The 19182-nt window shown below is 46.5% G+C and overlaps 1 protein-coding gene across 4 annotated transcripts in view; it reads left to right on the top strand.

The window, feature by feature from the left end:
- LOC144506201 (cell adhesion molecule DSCAM) overlaps positions 1-19182 on the top strand; it is a 518357-nt gene that overhangs the window by 423739 nt on the left and 75436 nt on the right. For all 4 annotated transcript variants that reach the window (XM_078232062.1, XM_078232059.1, XM_078232061.1 and 1 more), the window contains exons 20-22: positions 14549-14702; positions 15897-16014; positions 18677-18840. In XM_078232062.1, the coding sequence (XP_078088188.1) occupies positions 14549-14702; positions 15897-16014; positions 18677-18840 (436 nt within the window). The remainder of the gene's footprint in view (positions 1-14548; positions 14703-15896; positions 16015-18676; positions 18841-19182) is intronic.

Raw genomic sequence — 19182 nt, 5'->3', positions numbered from 1 at the left:
AATTGTGACTGGTAGCACCTTCAGATCTTTAACCACACAAATGGTGTTATATGACTGCAAGTTGTTTTTGTTCATTGATCAGAGAATCCCTACAGTGCAGAAGGAGGCCATTTGGCCCATCGAGTCTATTCCCGTAACCCTTCATATTTACCCTGCTATTCCCCCTGACACTAGGGTTAATTTTAGCATGGCCAATCAACCTAACCCACACATCTTTGGGCTATGGGAGAAAACCGGAGCACCCGGAGGAAACCCACACAGACACGGGGCGAATGTGCAAACTCCACACAATGACCCGAGACCGGAATCGAACCCGGGTCCCTGGCGCTGTGAGGCAGCAGTGTTAACCACTGTGACACCATGCTCTTTGCCTTTTCTGAATGATTCCTAACAGCAACACGCCTAAGACAGGAAACATGATAAGTAAGGTCAATTATTTACTGCGTGTTCACATTATCATGACACATGGACTATTTTAATTGTGGTTCATTTTACATTTTTCAAGAGAGTATCCCAAGATGGGTATTGGTTCAGTCCAGCTCATCGAGACTTATGCAAGCATGAGGATTCATGGTTACATTTCAATGAGACTATCAGAATCAGAGGCCAGTGTTGTTTTATGGCCATGAGAATTTTTAAATTCAAAACTTGGGAATTTACACTGGGATATTGGCCGGATTGGGATGGAGATAACCCCTGTATGGCATTCTAAGCATGCCATGTATGACATACTGTTAGGGACCAGTTCAGAAACTCCAAGGTATGTCATCAAGTTAGCCTCGTCCCCAACTATTTTTGATTTTGGCATTAGTGTGAGAATAAGGTGTTCTACTCCAGGTGTGATTCTATTGACCCACTAGGAAGCTTTTATTAAAACAAATGTTATTTAACAATACAGTTTAACTCTAACAAAAAGAACTGGCATAACTTTTACAATTGAAATATTTAAATAGCCTATCTCTATTAGTTCCAATTTAAGCAATATTCCTCATAGACGTAAACTCCTCTTCAAAACCAGTTAGCAAACAATAGGCTTACGTGGGCTACTAATCCTCCAGCCTCCAGAACACCTCTAGAGAGAGATACCTATTTTCTAGCAAATCCCAACCTACAGTTTTTAGAGAAAGAGAGAGAGAGAGTAACATTTCTTGCTTCTGACAGACCTAAGCAGACCTGCTTTTCTCTCTGTAAACTTAATTTTGCCTGTTTGCATGACTGTCTCCTGTCAATCAACATAATTAAACCCCACTCTGAAACCCCAGGGGACAACTCAAAAAAATCAACAAAATTTCATGAGGCCAGATTAAAACAAACACCCCAGTATCTAGGATCAATTATGCTTCTACATTCTCAGCAGCTGGGCTGCCTGGAACAGACAAATTGGCACCATATTCAGAGCTGAGGTTTAAACATTCCCTTCACTAGAAACATGACATAAATACATTACTTAAAGACACAGTATAGTCACAATACTAACTGACTTTGGCAGCTGGCAATGAACTCAAATGTGGTCTCAGGAATGCAAAGGAATCAGATGCTCCCTGATTTGAATTGTTAAAGTGATTAAAAGCTAGTTTGCATTCATACAACCCTGAATGCAAATATTAAGCAAGAAAAGTTTTGTTGAAGTTGTATCAGACATTAGTAAGGCCACATGTGGAATACTGTGTACAGTTCTGGTCACCCTATTATAGAAAGAATATTATTAAACTAGAAAGAGTGCAGAAAAGATTTACTAGGATGCTACCAGGACTTGATGGTTTGAGTTATAAGGAGAGGCTGGATAGACTGGGACTTTTTTCCCTGGAATGTAGGAGACTTAGGGGTGATCTTATAGAGGTCTGTAAAATAATGAGGGGCACAGATCAGCTAGATAGTCAATATCTTTTCCCAAAGGTAGGGGAGACTAAAACTAGAGGGCATAGGTTTAAGGTGAGAAGGGAGAGATACAAGAGGGTCCGGAGGGGCATTTCTTTCACACAGAGGGTGGTGAGTGTCTGGAACAAGCTGCCAGAAGTAGTAGTAGAAGCGGATAAAATTTTATCTTTTAAAAAGCATTTGGACAGTTACATGGGTGTAGATGGCTATGGGGGGGTTATGGGCCAAATGCGGGCAATTTGGACTAGCTTAGTGGTTAAAAAAAAGAGGCAGCATGGACAAAATTGGGCCGAAGGGCCTGTTTCCATACTGTAAACCTCTATGACTCTGAGTAAGCAAGTAGATCTATTTTCTAGGAATCTCATTAGCTCATGGACTTCAGAATTGCTGAATTTGAGCGCTCAGATTGACCAATCCTCATTAATTGCTTGGGATTAAGATCATGGCGGATGGTAAATGCAGAGTTATTCCAAATCCCAGAAGGAAAGCTTCAAAAAACTGCCCTCGACTGTATCTGTGCAATATGGTATAATGTGAGGAACATCCAAGGAATGATATCCCAGATGTTTTGTGATGATTTGAAGTAAAGTAAGTGCCTATTAAGCAATACAATAAAAAAATAAAGTTAAACTAGAAATGTAGTTAACTAGAAGTGTAGTTGACAACGGCTATATACAGTGTCACTAACCTTACACAGTTCCAAACGATCTCTACTTCACTACTCTCAGAGCTAACTCTCCCCAAGCCTTCCTCAACACCTTATAGGTTTTAGAAACTCTAAAGATCTAGTAACAGTTACCACACCAGGCCGTTGTATCTTTGGGGTTGTTTCTGAGATAGAACAAACAACTTATTTTTCAAAACAAGCTTTCTTCACAGGTACTGCTTGCTGAGAATTAAACTGCTATTCCCTATTAGCTAGAGTCTGAAAACAGCTTCCTTTCATAGGTTTCATCATCTCTTCCCTTAGCTGAGCTAACTTCTTCCCAAGTCAATCTTAATTACCTTCATTTCATGGGTTTAGCTTTTAATGCCAAGTACATTCACTTTAGGACCCTTTCTTCACAATTTGTCCCTTCCTTTGAACCTTTAGCATCTTATTCAAAATTCCTTCATGTTCTGTCCCCCGTTGTTACCAACGTTCCTTAGGTAAACATCTGTCTGCAGTGTTGCAAATCTTACTAGCATTTCAAAGGCACTAGTTCCAATTAAATAGCCTAGCTGTCCCTGTCTTAAGCAACTTACGTTTTCCTACAGTTTTGAAAACCTGGTGAAGTGACAATGTAGGACTCCTTGCATGCCAAACAGTGGAAGCAGCATGTAATGGGCAGAGATAGGTGACCCCACAACCAATGGATTAGCTCTGCATTCCTGCCACATCCAGTCTGTGGAATTCTCTTCCCCAGAGAGCAGTGGAGTCTGCTCGTTACATTTATTTAATGCAGAGTTAGATAGATTTCTATCAGATTAGGGAATGGAGGGTTAGGGGGGACAGACAGGAAAGTGGGGTTGAGACCACAACCAGATCAGCCGTGATGTGACTGAATGGCAGAGAAGCTCGAAGGGCCAAATGGCCTTCTCATGCTCCTAAGTCCTACATGGGCAGCACGGTGGCACAGTGGTTAGCACTGCTGCCTCACAGGTCCAGGGACCTGGGTTCGATTCCCAGCTTGGGTCACTGTCTGAGTGGAGTTTGCACATTCTCCCTGTGTCTGCGTGGGTTTTCTCCGGGTGCTCCGGTTTCCTCCCACAGTCCAAAGATGTGCTGGTTAGGTGCATTGGCCAGGCTAAATTGCCCCCTAGTGTCCCAGATGCGTAGGTTAGAGGGATTAGTGGGGTAAATATGTGGGGATAGGGCCTGAGTGGGATTGTTGTTGGTGCAGACTCGATGGGCCGAATAGCCTCCTTCTGCACTATAGGGATTCTATGATTCCTATGTATACACACACACACACACAGCTCCCCCCTTCCTCCCTGTCGGTACTGCAATGCAATCACTTACCTGTGGCAAGGGGCCTGTACAAGAAGCAGAAACACATTAATGTCTGAAGCTGCCATTCACTTTTCTGAGTCACTACGGTGATTCCCCAGTGACTTAGGTAACTTGCTGGCCTCTGTCTGTTCCAAGGCGGCACAGAGATATCCCAGGCCCACCTGAACTCACTGCTAAATGTGCTCCCTGATACTCAAGGGTCCGTTGGGCCCAAACCCGCTGCTAAATGTGCTCTCGGGCCTTGTGCTTTGTCCACCACTTGCTGCTTGTCTGCATTGATTGAGTGGGTCCAAGGCTGTCCCATTGAGCCTCCAAACTGGGCAGACTCCTCTCCACAGTCATGATTGCTTCTTCGGAAGGTGGGTAGCTTGCAACCCCAAATGTGCCCCCCCCCCCTCCCCCCTGCCAACCCAATTGGGGATTGTGACCCACAGTTTGGGACCATACCTCCCTTCCTCTCCCGGTTTAGACTGAGGATTCTAGCCTGATGAATGGAGAGGGAAGTTAGAAGAAACCTTTTCCCTCGGTGTACTATTAGAACATGGAACATTTGACTTGAAGCTGCTTGTCAGAGACAGCAATGTTATTCAACATAAAACCAGTGAAAGAACTGAGAAGTTAAAATTTAAGAGTATAGATAGAACACAGGAAAATGGAATTAACTCCAGCACGGATGTGATGGGCTGAATGGTCACCTTTTCTTCTGTTAACTCTGTTTAGAATATCTTCAATAACTCTATATCTTTTGATTATGGTTTACCATTCAAATGATGTGCAGGTTAGGTAGATTGGTCTTTTAGTATCCTGAAGTATGTAGGTTCGGGGGAAAAGAAGATTATTTTAAGTTTATTTATTAGTGTCACAAGTAGGCTTTCATTAACACCACAATGAAGTTACTGTGAAAATGCCCTAGTCACCACACTCCGGCGCCTGTTCAGGTACACTGAGGGAGAGTTTAGCACGGCTAATCCACCTAACCAGCACGTATTTCAGACTCCCGGAGGAAACCCACACAGACACGGAGAGAACATGCAGACTCCGCACAGACAGTGACCCAAGCTGGGAGTCGAACCCAGGTCCCTGCCACTGTGAGGCAGCACTGCTAACCACTGTGCCACACAAGTGGTGGCATGGTGGCACAGCGGTTAGCACTGCTGCCTCACCAGCGCCACGGACCCGAGTGGCTTGGGTCACTGTCTGTGTGGAGTTTGCACGTTCTCCCCGTGTCTGCGTGAGTTTCCTCCGGGTGCACCGGTTTCCCGCCAGAGTCCGAGAGACGTGCTGGTTAGGTGCAGTGGCCATGCTAAATTCTCCCTCAGTGTACCCGAACAGGCGTTGGAGTGTGGCAGCTAGGGGATTTTCACAGTAACTTCATTGCAGTGTTAATGTAAGCCTACTTGTGACACTAATAAATAAACTTTTAAACATTTAAAAAAAAAACTTTTATATGTGGGACTACGGGGAAAGGGCCTGGGTGGAATGCCCTATTGGAGAGTTAGTGTAAACTCCCTTTCTACACTGCAGGAATCCTGCAATTCTATTATCAATACAGATTCTCACAGGGGGAACAATATATATTCCCCTTACTCCACTTTGCTCCATCACCAGTAACCTTCACTTTAACTTACTCCATTGATATTATATCATGCTGTGCAAATATATTTGTACATTTTCTTGCCTTCAGAACCTCCTGACTTGATGCTGTTTGAACAGCAGAGGGTGCTAGATCCTCTTGAAACAGACCTGTGACGATTCCTTGCAAATCCACAATGGTCTCTGGTTTGCTGCCTGTCCCCGATGTTCCAGTTTGATTCTCTGCTCTTCCATCCAGACAGGGAACAGGGACAGGAGAAGAGGTATCATCTCCGGGTGAAAGTTTAGGAGACATTCAGTGTCATGAAATAAACATTCCGACAGCAGGATTATTTTCCTGCATTGAGTCAGCCTGACCCAGCTTCCATCAGCAGGGTAGGAGCAAGCATTGTCCGGAAGAAAGAAAACCCAACACATCAAGCCAGAATGTTAAACTAGGATGCTGGTTGATGAGCTCTGTGCTCTCAGCACTTTGTTGCGTGACTGTGAAAGATGGCGAGCTTAAAGATATTAGAGAATGTTGTGCGTTCCTTAAACCGCCAACATCAAGGACTTCTAACAAAGGTGCTTCGTTCCTAAGCTCAACAACAACATACAACACTTGTGCTCTATCTGAGATCTTGAGGATAACTCCCGTGTTCTGATCACATGACCTCTTACATTCGCGTCACGTCCCCACCTTAGCGCTGCTGCCTCACAGCGCCGGGGACCCAGGTTCAATTCCAGCCTCGGGTCACTGTCTGTGTGGAGTTTGCACATTCTCCTCGTGTCTGCGTGGGTTTCCTTCGGGTGCTCCGGTTTCCTCCCGCAGTCCAAAGATGTGCAGATTAGGTTGGTTGGCCATAATATATTGTCCCATCGTGTGAGGGGGAATAGCAGGGTAAATTTGTGGGGTTGAGGGGAAAGGGCCTGGGTGGGGTTGTGGTTGGTGCAGACTTGATGGGTCGAATGGCCTCCTTCTGCACGGTAGGGATTGTATGATGTGACCACTCAATCTCTATTTTCCCTGTTTAGTCGGGACACCCAGTGTAACAGTGTGCTCAATAGGAAACTATGGGCGGAATTTTCCTGTCCCGCCTGACATGGGAATCGTAGTGGACGGGACACGGACCATGCAAAGGTCCATTGACCTTGGGTGGGATTTTCCGATCTTGCGGTGAGCGTGGATGAAAAATCCCACCCTATGTAAAGACCAATGCGTGACATACAATGAAACAAACTGACAACGCACAACTATTCACATATATGTATTGAAGCAAGGATTGGCAATTGGCGGCGAGCGGTGTCTGTGGGATGCCATGTGTGGCAAAGTGTCTCTTTGAGCTTGAGGTTGACTGTTTTACTCATCATGTTGTCGAATTTAAACCATCTGGAATATGAATCAACTCAAACTAAATGTTGTTGACATGATGTGGAAATGCCGGCGTTGGACTGGGGTGGACAGAGTAAGAAGTCTCACAACACCAGGGTAAAGTCCAACAGGTTTATTTGGTAGCACAAGCTTTCGGAGCACTGCTCACCTGATGAAGGAGCAGTGCTCCGAAAGCTCGTGCTATCAAATAAACCTGTTGGACGTTAACCTGGTGTTGTGAGACTTCTTAAATATTGTTGACAGAGATGTTTGCAGACGATGCTGAGGTTTGCAAGTTTAGCATCATGCATTGTAATTGTGCAGACACAGTGTGGAGAGGCTTCTTTAAGTTAATTATTCCACTCGGAGATGTCAGCTGCTGTAAATGACCATGGGAGCTCCGGGAACTTGTGTAAATTCCCGTTCCTTTGCGTGATGTGGCTTGAGTGCCTTGCACGGTGCACATCTGGAGATTTCCCTCTCCATGTCTGTGTACATCGAGGGCCAGGACAATGATTCCTTGGCCCTGAATCCAGTTGCTTCCAACCTGGGGCACCTTTGGTGCAATTCTTTTGTGTCGTACCTCTAGAGGGCAGTAGGAGTCACCGGTATCAGTCCACCCTGTATAGTCAGTTCACCTCCAGTGGGGAAGAACGTGCGGAGCCCCTGGGGAAGCTCCTTTGAGGACTGTAGCCAGCTCCACATGGTGATGCTGTGCATTTACCTACATGTGGTGTCCACTTGTGAAGCCTGTTTAAGTTCCTGAATTCGACAAGAGGACAGCACTGCTATGAATGCCTATGTCTTCCTCACAATCTGCCTGGTCTGTCGTGGGTATAAAGACTCTGGAGAGCGTATCAGCCAAATACAGCTCCTTCCCTGTTTTTGGATGACGCAGAGGTTGTAACATAACAAGTAGCGTTGCAGATATGCAGACACAGAGTGGAGAGGCTTTTCAAAGATAGTTGTGAGTGGCTGACTGTGATCTGTTTCAACAGTTGCAAGATGGCCATATATAAAGTCATGACATTTCTGAGAGATAGAGACTAAAGCAAGGGGTTCTTTTTCAATCTGAACATGGCGAGTCTCAGTGTCAGTGAGGGCCCTTGAAGCAAAGGCTATCGGGTCTGTCATTCTGGATACAGACAGCACCAAGTCCATGCTGGGAGGCTGATATAAGTATGGATGCTCGAACGTCAACATCTTGCAGCACCGATGGGACTGCGAGTGCTTGTTCGAATCGCCTCTGTGGCTTGGAGTTGTAGAACATGCATTTCTGGATCAAGTTGAATGAGCCCCAATTCACTGCTGTCACAAAGCCCGAGTAAAGGCTTTACGTTCTGGTCAACCATATGGAACTTGAAATTTCCCTGTGTGCAATGGACAATTGCTATACCTTCAATGTGGATTGTCCGTCCACTATAAGCCAAAGGTGCTTTCGGGTGCTGGGATTTAGTGCTGCATGTGGGTTTATTTCCCATAGCTCTGGCTGGATGGTACATTATCCTTTGCTCCAGTATCAATCTTGGCTTTAAGTCTGGCGCTACTGCTAATTACGTTCAGGGTGGTGAAGATCTCACTTGTTCCTGTGACGTTGTCAACACTGTTGCAATAGAGGGTTGTTGGAGGCTCTGTAGCTTCATTGCTTTGGTTGCACTCCGATTCATTCACCTCACTGACGCTCCCACCCTGGGAGGATCGGACAGTTGCTATGTGGGTGGCACGGTGGCACAGTGGTTCGCACTGCTGCCTCACAGCGCCGGCGACCCAAGTTCAATTCTGGCCTCAGGTCACTGTCTGTGTGGAGTTAGCACGTTCTCCCCGTGTCTGTGTGGGTTTCCTCCGGGTGCTCCAGTTTCCTCCCACAGCCCCAAAGATGTGCGGGTTAGGTGCATTGGCCATGCTAAATTGCCCCTTAGAGTCAGTGGGATTAGCAGTGTTAATGTGTGGGGTTATGGAAATAGGGCCAGGGTGGGATTGTGGTCGGTGCGGACCTGATGGGCTGAATGGCCTCCTTCTGCGCTGTGTGGATTCTATGGTTCTATGTTGCTGATGACAGAAGAGGGTTGCTGTGGTTTGGATCTGCAGCGTTTAGCAAAGTGGTTCCATTTCCCGCTTTTGTTGCATCTTTTACCCTATAAAGCTAGTGGTTCTGTTTGGTGGGTGCTGATTGCTACAGTTGGAGCAGGGACCCTCTGTCCTGCCAATACCTTGGTTTCCCGCCTAAAATCTCTGCTTTGTTTCTGTGATTGTCTTTTTCTCACAGCAGCTTCTTGTAGACTAAATCGCTACATATTCCACAAACTACTCGATCCCTGATTAGATCTTCAGTGAGAGTTCCAAATGCACACTTTGCCAATATCTTTAGGGTGGCTGTTTAAGGTTGTCTTGACTCATCTGCTTTCTGGTTTGGACAATTGATTGCATGCCTATCAAGGATTTTGTTTTTACCAGGAGGCAAATGTTCTCAAATTGTTTCAAGATTATCTCAGGGTCTTCTTTTTTCTCCTCTGTCTGGATTTTCGCTAATCTTATTCAGTGCTGGAACCCACTGGGACTCTGCACTCCTCCAATTCTGGCCTCCTGTACATCCCGGATTTGAATTATTGCTCCATTATTGGGTGTAAATGCCTTCAGCTACCAGGCCGCTCTGCTCTGGTATTCCTTCCCTGCACCTCCTCACCCTTTTCTCCTCATAGAATCATAGAAACCCTACAGTGCAGAATGAGGTCATTCAGCCCATCGAACCTGCACCGACAACAATCCCACCCAGGCCATATCCCCGTAATCCCACACATTTACCCTGCTGATCCCCCGGACACTAAGGGGCCAATCAATCCACACATCTTTGGAGTGTGGAAGGAAACCGGAGCATCCGGAGGAAACCCAGGCAGACACGGGGAGGCGGTGCAAACTCCACACAGACAGTCACCCGAGGCTGGAATTGAACCCGGGTCCCAAGTGCTGTGGGGCAGCAGTGCTAACTACTGTGCCACTGTGCCGTCCTTTTAAAATGTTCCTTAAAACCTACCTCCTTGGCCAAGCTATTGGCCAACTATCCCAATAGTTCCTTATGTAGTTCGGTGTCAAGTCATGTGAGATGTCGCTTCCATGGCGCGCCTTGGAGCATTTTACTGAGTTGAAACCACAATATGTATTTGAAAATGGTTGGTGTACTCTAAATATATATTCCTCACGTCAGAAAGCCAGTGACAGGATGTTGGCTGAGTGTACCTTTTGTAATATAAAACAATGTTGAACTGTTAACAAGGACAAAGGTCTGAGAATAATACAGCGAGAACCCACAGTTCTGTGGCCGTTAGTATCTTGGTATAAATTAGTGAGCATGTTGATGAATTATTTACTGATTTATTAACACTTTGCCCTCCCTTTGAGATGCTTTGTTAACACATGAAAGGTGTCTTGTCATCAGTGGAGGACAATGAGAGTTATTTTATACTGCCGCTGGCTTTATAATTGCTCGGCTCTGAGTAAATAATACCCTTGACTTCTTTTGAAATTCATTCACAAGTTCACCGGACAAGGAAGATGATTCATCTTAACTCATCTGTCCACAGTCCCCCCCGACCAGACTGGCCCTAGAATGAACCATATAGTACTTTTTGCCCACAGGCCTGTGTGAAGCGTCTGCTTTGTGTGTGTTGAATTCTGTGGGAAGAAATTCTTCCGACATCAGCTCATGATTTCACCTTTCACCAGTCTCCTCCTGGCATTATGTTGATGTAATTCAGTTGGTACTTTGTGTATCTATCGATAGAGTCCTCTCGAAGTGCTCGGGAAGGCGACTGCACAGAATTAAGTGCTCTGTCCCAGTTATCTTATTCAAGTCCCTGTGTTCACAGTAACAAGTGCTCAATGCTGTTTTGCACTACAAAGCCTGGCTTCTTTCATAGGTGCTGAATGATGATGTAATTAAGCTGAGCTTTTCGGCCCTCCTTCCCTGGCTTCTCCTGGTAAACGCATCCACAGCGCCCATTCCCCATCTCTACACTCTTTCCCTATCTTTACTTTTTAAAAATATTCATTCGTGGGACATGGGCGCCAATGTCTGGCCAGCATTTATTGCCCATCTCTAGTCACCCTTGAACTGAGTGGCTTGCTAGGCCATCTCTGAGGGCAGTGAAGAGTTATCATTTATAGCCCATCCCTGAGGGCATTTAAGAATCAACCACATTGCTGTGGCTGGGGAGTCACATGCAGGCCAGACCAGGTAAGGACGGTAGATTTCCTTCCCCAAAGGACATAAGTGAACCAGATGGGTTTTTCCGACAATCGACAATGGTTTCGTGGTGGTAAACGCAAAATTCTGCTGGAATCTGAAGCAAGAACTGAAAAATGCAGGAAAATCTCAGCAGGTCTGACAGCATCTGTGGAGAGAGAATGTAACTTGAGTTTGTGTCTCTGTATGCCCTGTTTGAGAGCAGATTTCCACTCCATCTGACGAAGGAGTAGCGCTCCGAAAGCTAATGGCATTTGCTACCAAATAAACCTGTTGGACTTTAACCTGGTGTTGTTAAAACTCTTACTGTGTTTACCCCAGTCCAATGCCGTCATCTTCACATCAGAGAGAATAGAGCCAATGTTTCGAGAAACGTTGTCTCTATTCTCTCTCCCCAGACGCTCTCAGATCTGCTGAGATTTTCCAGCATTTTTCTGAATGGTTTCACGGTCATCAGGAGATCCTTAATTCCAGATATTTTTTATTGAATTCAAATTCCACCACCTGCTGTGGCGGGATTTGAACCGAGGTCTCCAGAACATGACCTGAGTTTCTGGATTAATAGTCGAGCGATAATACCACCAGGCCATCGCCTTCCCTGTTCCTTTAGGGCTGGTTTCCTGACACTATTTGTGCCCTCAATGCCAGCCATCCCTCTGGCTGAACCCGCCCCCCCCCGCCACCCTGCTCAGTACACCTGGAATAAAAGGAGTAAATGTTGGAAATACTCTGGAAGCAACTTGGAGAGAGAAACAGAGGAATCGCCAAAAGGAATCACCTCTCCATATATGGCCGACTTGGTGCATGTGCCATCTTTAGCCACCATGCAGGCTGTCTGGAACTTTCTCAATCCCCCTAGGTTACCAGAGGATCGGCTCTCTTCCACATTCTTACACTGAATCACACAGAATGCAAGCAGTGCAGAAACAAACCTTTCCGCTTTCTGATTGAAGGGCTGTGACAAGTGACGTTCCTCAGGGATCAGTGCTGGGACCTTTGCTGTTTGTAATATATATAAACGATTTGGAGGAAAATGTGACTGGTTTGATTAGTAAGTTTGCGGTGACACAAAGGTTGGTGGATTTGCGGATAGTGATGAGGACCATCAGAGAACACGGCAGAATATAGATCGGGTGGAGACTTGGGCGGAGAGATGGCAGATGGAGATTAATCCGGACAAATGTGAGGTCATGCATTTTGGAAGGTCTAATACAGATGGGAAATATACAGTAAATGGCAGAACCCTTAAGAGTATTGATAGGTAGAGGGATCTGGGTGTACAGGTACACAGGTCACTGAAAGTGGCAATGCAGGTGGAGAAGGTAGTCAAGAGGGCATACGACATGCTTGCCTTCATTGGCCGGGGCATTGAGTTTAAAAATTGGCAAGTCCTGTTGCAGCTTTATAGAACCTTAGTTAGGCCGCACTTGGAATATAGTGTTCAATTCTGGTCGCCACACTACCAGAAGGATGTGGAGGCTTTGGAGAGGGTACAGAAAAGATTTACCAGGATGTTGCCTGGTATGGAGGGCATTAGCTATGAGGAGAAGTTGGAGAAACGTGGTTTGTTCTCACTGGAACGACGGAGGTTGAGGAGCGACGTGATAGAAGTCTACAAGATTATGAGGGGCATGGTGAGAGTGGATAGTCAAAAGCTTTTTCCCAGGGTGGAAAAGTCAATTACTTGGGGACATAGTTTTATGGTGCGGGGGCAAGGTTTAATGGAGATGTACAAGGCAAGTTTTTTACACAGAGGATGGTGGATGCCTGGAACTCGTTGCCGGAGGAGGTAGTGAAGCAGATACACTAGTGAGTTTTAAGGGGCGTCTTGACAAATACATGAATAGGATGGGAATAGAGGGATATGGTCCCCAGAAGGGTAGGGGGTTTTAGTTCAGTCGGGCAGCATGGTCGGTGCAGGCTTGGAGGGCCGAAGGGCCTGTTCCTGTGCTGTAATTTTCTTTGTTCTTTGTTCTAGTTCACTTCACTGGCCTCTGCTGGTGTTTACACTCCACACCAGCACCCTCCCGCACTAAATCATTTCACACTACCAGCATAACCGTCTACTCTTCCTCACGTCCTATCCATCTACCCTTTCAATGTATCTCTGCTGCTCACCTCAATCACTCCACGCTGCAGTAGGTTCCTCATTAACACTAGTGTCTGGGTAAAGAAGTGTCCCCTAACTTGCTCACGGGATTTATTGGTGACTATCTGAAGAGTGAATGGCTCCGACTTTAGAACTCTCCTCCAAGTGGGAACATTAGCCGGAATTCTCCAGCCATTCACACCCCGATGCTGCTGCCTGCAAGGATGGAGAATTTGGCACTCAGCCAAATCTCCCTTCACTGAGGCAGAATCCCAGCTGAAGCGAGGTTGGAGAACCCGACCCCGTTGTTTCTATTCCTAACGCACCATCAACAGCAACTACTGTATTTATATAGCGCCTAAACCATCTCAAGGGACGACACAGGAGCGTCATCAAACAGAATCTGGCCCCAAAAGCCAGATGAATAGATATCACAGCAGATGACCAAAAGCTTGGCCAAAGAGATGTGTCTTAAAGTGTGGCTCAAAGGAAGCAATTCATGGGAGGGTGGGAAGAGGGGGGGTTTAAGAAGAAATTCCAGATGAAAGCACAGCTGCCAAAAGGTGGAATAATAGGAAACTGGGGGGTTCTCTCAAACTCCTTCCCACTGTTAAAGACCTCTATCATGTTACCCTTCAGCCTTCTCCGATTAGGGGGGAAAGGCGGGAGAATGGGATTGAGAAACATATCAGCCATGACTGAATGGCAGAGCAGATTTGATGGGCTGAATGGACTAATTCTGCTCCTATATCTTATGGTCTTATGGTCTTCTCTCGAAAAGGAGCCCCAACCTATTAAAGCAAGCATCTTCTTCCTGTTTTAGTTTCTTATTCATTCATTGGATATGGGCGGGTCCAAAATTTATTGCCCATCCCTAATTGCCCTTGAACTGAGTGGTTTGCTCGGCCTTTTTAGAGGGCAGTTAAGAGCCAACTACATTGCCTTGGATCTGGAGTCACTTGTAGGTCAGTCCAGGTAAGGACACCGGATTTCCTTCCCAAAAGGAAATCAAATGGGTTTTTACGGCCTGTTACATGGTCATCTGCACTTCAAATTCCAGATTTTTTAAATATTGAATTCAAATTTCACCATCAGCCATGGCAGGATTCGAACCCTGGTCCCCAGATCATTTACCCTGGGCCTCTCAATTATTTCTTCCTCGTTACTGGCATTGACCTTGAGTTCATGGCCAGGGGTTGGAGACTTGGCCTCGCCAGGAACCACCGTGGCCTCCGATTTTTCCCATTGGGCAACAAAAAGGATGTTGGTTGACGAACAACCAGCACGCCAGGGAGTTAACGAGGGGTGGTATTAATTATCGTTTGGACTGATTGGTAAGTTACGGTGAAAAGTCATCTTGGGTTTCACTGTGACGACAGCAAGTGTCTTTTTTCCCCTTTGCAGATAATCAGTGAGTTTGAAGCCTCGCCAGACGCATTTTATTATCGCATTCCCAACCTCAGCCAGAACCGTCAATACAGCATCTGGGTTGTTGCAATCACCGCGGCTGGGAGGGGCAACTCCAGTGAGATCATTACAGTGGAGCCACTAGCCAAAGGTAACGTTCCAGCGTGGCCCTGGTGGCCTTTGTTATCTGATCGAACTGCCCATTCTGTGCTGTATGAGCCTGATGTCTTACTCTCCTTGTTGTCCTGATTTTAAATACGATCCCCCAAAGCTCACCCTGTGTTTAAATCCTGTCTGGAGCAGAGAAGTGCAGTGTTTCTCAGCCCGCTATTTTAATGATTGTGTCCGGCAGGAATTGAGAACTGATATTTATTCTCCTTAATAAATTGATGCATTTTTGTTACACGTGACACTTCCAGTATCTGAGGATTTGAAGGTCCCCTGGTATATGATGCACACCCTTTGCTCCAGACTCCTGTATGGAAGAGTTGGTACTATAGATCGGTTACAGTAATTCGCTGTAATACAGTAATTTAGGCTCCATTACAGTAATTCACGGCAATCAGTTTGATTCCCAGTCATGAGATTTTAGATTGCCAGAAGGATGGACTCAGTTGATATGAACATAAGAAATAGGAGCAGGAGGAGACCATTCGGCCCCTCAAGACTGCTCTGACATTCAACAAGATCAAGGCCGGTCTTCTACCTCAACTCCACTTTCCCTCACAATCTCCATATCCCTTAATCCCCTTAGCCTCCAAATATCTAGCAATCTCTGGGCAAAATTTTCCAGCCCTTCCCACCATCTTCCGGTCCCGCCAATGGTGACTCCCGTACGGTGTGTTCCCCAGCAGCGGTGGGTGCAGGGCACGCAAACCCCGTAGTCATCAGCGGGATTGGAAGTTCCCAATGGCGAACCGTCTCTGGCGCTGGAAAATATGCTGCAGCAGGGCTGAAAAATCCCACTGGAAAATCCTGCCCTTTGTCTTGAATGTACTCAATAACTGGGGATCCTTCTGGGGTGGAGAAACCCAAAGATTCACAATCCTCTGAGTGAAGACATCTCTCCCCCTCTCAGTGCTAAATTGGCACCCCCTCATTCTGAGATTCCATATTCTAGATTCCCCAGCCGGGGGAGGTGACCTCTCAGCACCAACCCTGTCAAGTAGCTTAAGAATTTGATTTCAATCAGATCACCTCTCATTCTTGCGAACCCCAGGGAATGTAGAGTTAGTCTACTTCTGTCGGCGTCAATCCCTCCTCTGCCAACCTTCATTCTATTGTTAGATGAAAGACATTAAACTCAGGTTAAGATATTAATCCGTGCTGTTATGGTTGTTGTCAGCACCGGCCCGGATCCTAACATTCAGCGGCACCGTGACGACACCATGGATGCGGGATATTGTGCTGCCGTGTAAGGCCGTTGGAGACCCAGCACCCACTGTCAAATGGATGAAGAACAGGTAAAAGGGGAAACTACACCTCACATCGAAGGCTGCTGCTTTGAAATCCTTAGCCTTACAATACGCCAAATCAAAAAGGAAACAAGCAAGAGAAGCATGTAGCTGGCACAGCGTGTTTCTATACCCTGGGTGCTGAGGTGATGGCAACTGGGCAGGTCCTTGTCCTAAAACATTGGTCAGGATTCTAGAGAACAATGGTGGGCCTTTCCACTGACTAGAAAGTTGGGGACAACCCCACCTCCGCCGGTTCTGGGAGCCCCGACTGCATTTAATGTTCATCAAGCAAAGAACTATCAATGCTCCTATCCCTTTAAGATTCCGCCACCAAGCACTAGAACCATAGAACCATAGAAAATTACAGCTCAGAAACAGGCCTTTTGGCCCTTCTTGTCTGTGCCGAACCATTTTTTGCCTAGTCCCACTGACCTGCACTTGGACCATATCCCTCCACACCCCTTTCATCCATGAACCCGTCCAAGTTTTTCTTAAATGTTAAAAGTGACCCCGCATTTACCACTTTATCCGGCAGCTCATTCCACACTCCCACCACTCTCTGCGTGAAGAAGCCCCCCCTAATATTCCCTTTAAACTTTTCTCCTTTCACCCTTAACCCATGCCCTCTGGTTTTTTTCTCCCCTAGCCTCAGCGGAAAAAGCCTGCTTGCATTCACTCTATCTATACCCATCAAAATCTTATACACCTCTATCAAATCTCCCCTCAATCTTCTACGCTCCAGGGAATAAAGTCCCAACCTATTCAATCTCTCTCTGTAACTCAGCTCACTACTGGCCAATCAGAAGGTCTTCAGCTCCAAAGAACAAAGAACAATACAGCACAGGAAAAGGCCCTTCGGCCCTCCAAGCCCGTGCCGCTCCCTGGTCCAAACTAGACCATTCTTTTGTATCCCTCCATTCCCACTCCGTTCATATGGCTATCTAGATAAGTCTTAAACGTTCCCAGTGTGTCCGCCTCCACCACCTTGCCTGGCAGCGCATTCCAGGCCCCCACCACCCTCTGTGTAAAATATGTCCTTCTGATATCTGTGTTAAACCTCCCCCCCTTCACCTTGAACCTATGACCCCTCGTGAACGTCACCACCGACCTGGGGAAAAGCTTCCCACCGTTCACCCTATGTATGTCTTTCATAATTTTATACACCTCTATTAAGTCTCCCCTCATCCTCCATCTTTCCAGGGAGAACAACCCCAGTTTACCCAATCTCTCCTCATAACTAAGCCCCTCCATACCAGGCAACATCCTGGTAAACCTCCTCTGTACTCCAAAGCCTCCACGTCCTTCTGGTAGTGTGGCGACCAGAACTGGATGCAGTATTCCAAATGCAGCCGAGCCAACGTTCTATACATCTGCAACATCAGACCCCAACTTTTATACTCTATGCCCCGTCCTATAAAGGCAAGCATGCCATATGCCTTCTTCACCACCTTCTCCACCTGTGACGTCACCTTCAAGGATCTGTGGACTTGCACACCCAGGTCCCTCTATGTATCTACACCCTTTATGGTTCTGCCATTTATCGTAGAGCTCCTCCCTACATTATTTCTACCAAAATGCACCACTTCGCATCAGGATTGAACTCCATCTGCCATTTCTTTGCCCAAATTTCCAGCCTATTTATATCCTTCTGTAGCCTCTGACAATGCTCCTCACTATCTGCAAGTCCTGCCAGTTTTGTGTCGTCCGCAAACTTACTGATCACCCCAGTTACACCTTCTTCCAGATCGTTTATATAAATCACAAACAGCAGAGGTCCCAATACAGAGCCCTGCGGAACACCACTAGTCACAGGCCTCCAGCCGGAAAAAGACCCTTCCACTACCACCCTCTGTCTTCTGTGACCAAGCCAGTTCTCCACCCATCTAGCCACCTCCCCCTTTATCCCATGAGATCCAACCTTTTTCACCAGCCTACCATGAGGGACTTTCTCCAACAGCACCACTGCTGGACACTCCTGCGACTGCAGCCAGGAGCAGATTGGATGGGAGGGTGGGACGCCTGGAACCCAGGTGAGCGGCGGTCAACCTCGCTAGGACCAGGCAGGGTGGGATAGGGTGATTGTTGAGGTAGGGGTCTGTGTATCCAAGTGGGTAACCCCTGCCACTGGGCAGTGTGCCCTCCCTGTCCATGAGCCCAGAAATCAGCCAGAATGTACCTGGTGGTCCCCACTTGTGCCAAAGAGCCCAAGAGCAATGGGAAGAGGCCATTGAGTGGCTAATTAAGGGGTTCAATTGGTCTCAGGGCAGGAGGGCTATTCGCCACCTTCCCCACTGCAGTAGCAGCTGTCCAGTCCTTCACTTGCTAGCCCTGAAGTCCCATAACATCCAGGCCTATGAACTTCCCTAGACCAGTCTAGCCTATTTTCTTCCTGGGTCACTTAGAGTAACTGAATAAAACCTTGTTTTGGGTGAGGAAGTGGTTGGGGGGTGGCTGAATATCCCCATTAGTCTGCATACCCTTCAGGCTGCTGATACTAAATCAATCTTGATATTGTGATTTATGATTTAGTAACCAATGAGGCGTTAGTGCAGCTAAAACTTCCTCTATGTTGACTTTGACGATCTGAACCAAACTTGGTCCCACATTTTGCGCTACATTGATTATTGTACATGGTCAAATCAATACCTTTATTTCTTCTCTGGTGCAGCAATGGAACACCCACCCCTGTCCTGATTGATGGACACAGGAGCATCTTTAACAATGGAAGCTTTGTTATCCGTACCGTGAAAGCAGAGGATTCTGGGTACTACAGATGCATGACAAGTAACAACTGGGGATCAGATGAAATTCTCCTCAACCTACAGGTGCAAGGTGAGGAACCTATTAACTGTGGGATTTAATAGCTTTTTTATCCTCACACAAACATTCCTCGGAAGCAAGTGTGGGTTATTTTGTTGGCGCTCATGGTCAATTTATAACCCAACCTGTGCGCTTTATTGCTTGATGAGGGTAGGGCAGTGGATGTTGTCTACATGGACTCCAGTAAGGCCTTTGACAAGGTCCCTCATGGCAGACTGGTGCAGAAGGTGAAGTCTCATGGGATCAGCGGTGAGCTGGCAAAGTGGATACAGAACTGGCTCGGTCAAAGAAGACAGAGGGTAGCAGTGGAAGGGTGCATTTCTGAATGGAGAGCTGTGACAAGTGACATTTCTC

Source organism: Mustelus asterias, chromosome 17 (genome assembly GCF_964213995.1).
Source record: "Mustelus asterias chromosome 17, sMusAst1.hap1.1, whole genome shotgun sequence".
Lineage (NCBI taxonomy): Eukaryota > Metazoa > Chordata > Chondrichthyes > Carcharhiniformes > Triakidae > Mustelus > Mustelus asterias.
The sequence above is the reverse complement of the archived record's forward strand: the minus strand, read 5'-3'. Positions and strand labels throughout refer to the sequence as shown.